Source organism: Nematolebias whitei, chromosome 3, assembly GCF_014905685.2.
Source record: "Nematolebias whitei isolate Nwh7 chromosome 3, NemWhi1, whole genome shotgun sequence".
Classification (NCBI taxonomy): Eukaryota; Metazoa; Chordata; class Actinopteri; order Cyprinodontiformes; family Rivulidae; genus Nematolebias; species Nematolebias whitei.
The window spans coordinates 1,666,508-1,671,099 of record NC_056500.1 but is presented as its reverse complement, the minus strand read 5'-3'; the positions used below and the strand labels follow the sequence as shown (position 1 = coordinate 1,671,099).

General features: G+C 49.2%; 1 protein-coding gene across 1 annotated transcript in view; it reads left to right on the top strand.

Moving 5' to 3' along the window:
- LOC119430358 (microtubule-associated serine/threonine-protein kinase 2) overlaps positions 1–4,164 on the top strand; it is a 106,042-nt gene extending 101,878 nt beyond the window's left edge. Inside the window, exons 21-22 of the mRNA XM_037697763.1 lie at positions 2,188–2,375; positions 2,452–4,164. Of these exons, the coding sequence (XP_037553691.1) occupies positions 2,188–2,375; positions 2,452–4,088 (1,825 nt within the window). The 3' untranslated portion in view covers positions 4,089–4,164. The remainder of the gene's footprint in view (positions 1–2,187; positions 2,376–2,451) is intronic.
- Positions 4,165–4,592: the final 428 nt, after the last annotated feature.

The window sequence follows — 4,592 nt, the reverse complement described above, 5'->3', positions numbered from 1 at the left end:
TCACTGCTGACGCACCTGCATCACTGCTGACGCACCTGCATCACTGATGACGCACCTGCATCACTGATGACGCACCTGCATCACTGCTGACGCACCTGCATCACTGCTGACGCACCTGCATCACTGCTGACGCACCTGCATGTACTTGTTACCAAAACATCAGCTAATTGTTTGTTTTATAAAGAAAACAAATGATTTAGGGAAACTTATCACAGTAGTCCTTCGCTACTTTGCAGTTTGTTTATCGCGGATTTTCAAAATAAGAGTCGACATGACACAATTGTCTGATTGATGGATGAGCCATGGGTTCTTTATTTAAAATAAAATATTTTAAATGATTTTACACCATGTGTGCAGCCCACAAGTGCAGGGGAAGCTCCCTCCTGCAGCTGATCAGCTGATCTCCTTCTCTGCCACGCCCACATTTCTCCTGCTGCAGCTTTGTGAATGTTAACCCTTTACTGTCCAGATGCACCCATCGACTTTTGTCTTCCAACTTAAAATTCAAAATATGTCACATCATAAAATTGGGAAACCCATGCTGCATTGATTGTTTATTTAAAAAGTTACAGTATTTAAATTTAAGTTGTTAAAAAAGTTACAGTATTTAAATTTAAGTTGTTAAAAAAGTTACAGTATTTAAATTTAAATTATTAAAAAAGTTACAGTATTTAAATTTAAATTGTTTCTTTAAGGAGAGAGGTTGGGAGGAACAGGTGATGAGGGAGATTGCAGCCTGACGTCATGACAAACTTTACTGAACTTGAACTACTGTCTCTCTACTTCGCGGTTTTTCACTTATCGCGGGGGCGTGGTCCCAAACACCCGCGATAAACGAGGGACTACTGTGCTCCTAAATATGGTTCGATCTTATTTTAAGTTCAAGCTATGAACGAATACAGTGTGACCTAACAAACAACACAAAATGATGTTGCATTTTTGTTTTTGAGCTCTGGCTAAAGGAAAGAAAGTGATTTCTTGTACGTTTAGTTGATGGTTGTCCATCAGGTGGTTCTCTGAGTTCCTCCCACTAAATGATTTGACTGTGGAATAACTTCAGGCGTGTCTTGATTGAACAGCTCTGTTTGGTCTTGTCCAAGCATCTCGTTGAGATAAATGTCAGAACTCCAGGATTTCACACGTTCTGTTTTTGATGTACTTATTTTTTAATTTTTTTTATTTTGCATGCTTCATGCCTCAGTCAGCCTCCACTGGACTTCAGATTATGAACTTTTGCGTTATTTTTTCATGAAAGTCTTCGATAAGAAAGAGGATTTCTTTCATTTCCTCAGTCAGTGCAAGGCCTGCAGGTCTCTGCTGTCTGTGTGCGTTCATGTGAAAGAGGTGCTCGATTTAGCTCTGCACTGATTCGTGCTGTGCAAATCACTTCATTGATCAAATTAAACATGTCGTTCATTAAATATTCACAGAAGCTGCTACTGAATGAAATCTGCATCTAAATGTAGGTCACAGGATGATTTTTAAAATAATTTGGTATTTAATTTAAATCTTGCAACACCGGGGAGTTCTGTTTTAGTATTTAAAGCTTTTTACGCAGCTGTCATCGTTTCAGTCCCATTGTTGTGTCTGGGATGGTATCAGAACCGAATCAGTGAACGGGCTGAGCGTCTCACAGACAGACGACTGAATCTCTCGGCTCATAACCTGCAGGTTATAGGGTTAAACCTCTGTTACCATGGCAACGTACCTGCACCCAAACTGAAGCCCCTCGTGATACTGAAGACTTTAAACACATCCGGCTGATCTGTCTCCACAGTCTAACCCTCACATCTTGTTTTGCAGAGTTGATTTTTCTGTTAAACAATATTTTATTGTCAGGATGTGCTGGAAGAAGCCAAACATTGACAAAGGGGCAGGAAATAAACAGAAGACGCAGAGAAAGGACAGAAAGCACATGATCTGGGCTGGATATCAACACTGAGCTGAACTAAGACCTAAACTCAGGACGAGTTGACTGATCTGCCAATAAGAGCCCGATGTACGAGGAAAGTAGAGAAAATAGCTAACTGAACGAGCCCAAGACAAAAAAACATGTAGTTTACAACAAGCAACAATAAAACCCACAGTTCTTCACGTAAACATTACGTCATACTGTAGATCCGTGTGTATTAATGGTTTCTGTAAAAAGATTTAATAACTTGTTCTTTCACGTCTGTTTGTGCGCAGTAAGAAGCGCAGCTCCTTGTTTCGTAAGATCACCAAACAGTCCAACCTCCTGCACACCAGCCGCAGTCTGTCGTCCTTGAACCGCTCTCTGTCGTCCAGCGAGAGTCTTCCTGGCTCGCCGACACACAGCCTGTCCGCCCGGTCCCCGCCTCAGGGCTACCGCTCCACCCCTGAGCCCTCACACCTCGGTACGCTGCTGAAAACACACGTTGAATCAGTCTGCAACGATCCTGACGTTGTCGTTGTGTCCTCTGCTCCGTGCAGGTGCGTCGTCCCAGAGCAGCTCTCCGACCTCCAGCACTCCCAACTCCCCCTCCCCCTCTCAGCACATGAGGCCCAGCTCTCTGCACGGTCTGTCCCCAAAGCTCCACCGCCAGTATCGCTCTGCTCGCTGTAAGTCTGCAGGTAACATCCCGCTGTCCCCCCTGGCCCACACTCCTTCCCCGACCCAGTCTTCCCCTCCACCCTTGCCAGGCCACACCATAGGAAGCTCCAACACCACCCAGTCCTTCCCAGCCAAGCTCCATTCCTCACCGCCGGTGGTCCGTCCCCGGCCGAAGAGCGCCGAGCCCCCGCGGTCACCTCTCCTCAAGCGGGTGCAGTCAGCAGAGAAGCTAGGCTCACCTCTGACCCAGTCCAGTTCTACGGGAGGGCTTGGAGGCCCGCTCAGGAAGCACAGCCTGGAGGTGCAGCACTCGGAGTACCGCAAAGACGCCTTCCTCTGTGAACTCGGCCTCCAGAGCCTGTTGGAGACAGATGGAGAAAATCTGCCTCCTAATCCGCCCCCCTTGCCCTCATCCTCCATAACCCCAGAGAGCGGCGTGCTGAAGCCTGCGAGGAGACTCGGGAGGCAGGAGTCGCCCCTCAGCAGGGAGGCTCTGCTGGCTGGGAGGGAGAGGGAGGAGCGGGAGAGGGGACGAGACCGGGAGAAGGAAATCCGAGTCCCAGGACCACAGACCACCACAGCAAGAAAACCTCACGCAGGTGATTTTAACTCACACACGTCCACACACCGTGACGAAACCACCAAAGTCCCGAGTGGACCAGAGAGGCTCTACCAGAGTCAGGCAGCATCACCTCACACAGAACCAGGGTCCAAAAACACATCATCCAACAGCAGAACTGTCCAGGAGAAGCAGCAGGGGGGTAAACCTGAACCAAGACAGGAGGGGGACACCAAGAGCCGGTGCTGTTTACCACCTGCTGCCTCCAACAGAACCTCCGCTGCTGCAGGAAAATGCACCGACCCCGCGGTGCCAGGAGCTCCTCTGAGCTCCAACAGAGCTTTCAATAAACCTTCAGGTGCAGGAAACAGTCTGAGGAAGGTCGACTGCAGCGAATCCAGGTCTCCAGACCTCGGCTCCAAAAGCCCCAATCCCCCAGCTCGGCTCCTGGCTCCGGTGGTCCCCCCAGCTCGGGTCCTGGCTCCGGTGGTCCCCCCACATGGGACGCCGCTCTCGTTGGGTAAAGTGAGGCAGGGCCTGGGCTCGGTCAACTGTTACCGAGGAACCCTGGACTGGGAGGACAAATGTCGCCTGGAGGTGGTGGAGGAGCACTCCCCCTCTCCCTCCCCATCGCCAACAGCAGTCACCCCCTCTCTCTGCGGACCCTCCCTGTGTAAGTCGCGGCCCGTTTCGCCCGGTGACAAGACGAGCTTTGTCAGCCAGCTGACCACAGTGGCCAAGAACGTCCTCGGCCCGATCAAGCTGGGCTCCCAGGACGGAGCCAGGAGCAAAGAGCTGCAGAGTAAAGCCTCCGAGGAGAAGCAGGGGAGCACCTCAGGGAAGTGTGATTCTGCAGCTGGGGCCCGGGTGGCTGCGGGGGCCACGGTGGTGAGCCAGAGTCCTGCTAGCACCCCCCTGGAGAAAGCTGCAGCTGGAAGCAGCCTTCCAAAAATGTGACCCCATGGGTCTTTTAACCACAAAATAATCTTTCTGTTGCTTGGAAGGACAAGAAAACAGAAGACAAGCACTTAACAAGTCGTGTACATTCCAGTTTCTTAGTATATAAAGTGTTATTTATCCATTAAAGACTAAATCCTACGTGAAATAAGAAGTAAAACTGTAAACTGTTGGTTTTCTATTCAGAATCATTTATTAAGAGTCTTAAAGACGTGAAACTATCAGATGTTTGTGCTTCAGTGTCAGTGCATGTTCCAAAAGTATCGGCTGTGCGTGGCTAAAACGTGCAAGAAGAGCTTCACACGTCGAAACGTGCTGAAAACTGTGAACACCAAACCAGGCCGACACCTTCAGCCACAACTTCCTGTTTCTGACCTGAAGGGACGACGAGACGTTCACAAGGTGATGTGGACACGAAACAACACACACGTCATGAAGAGACACACACACATGTCATGAAGACACACACTTCATGAAGACACACACGTCATGAAGACACACACA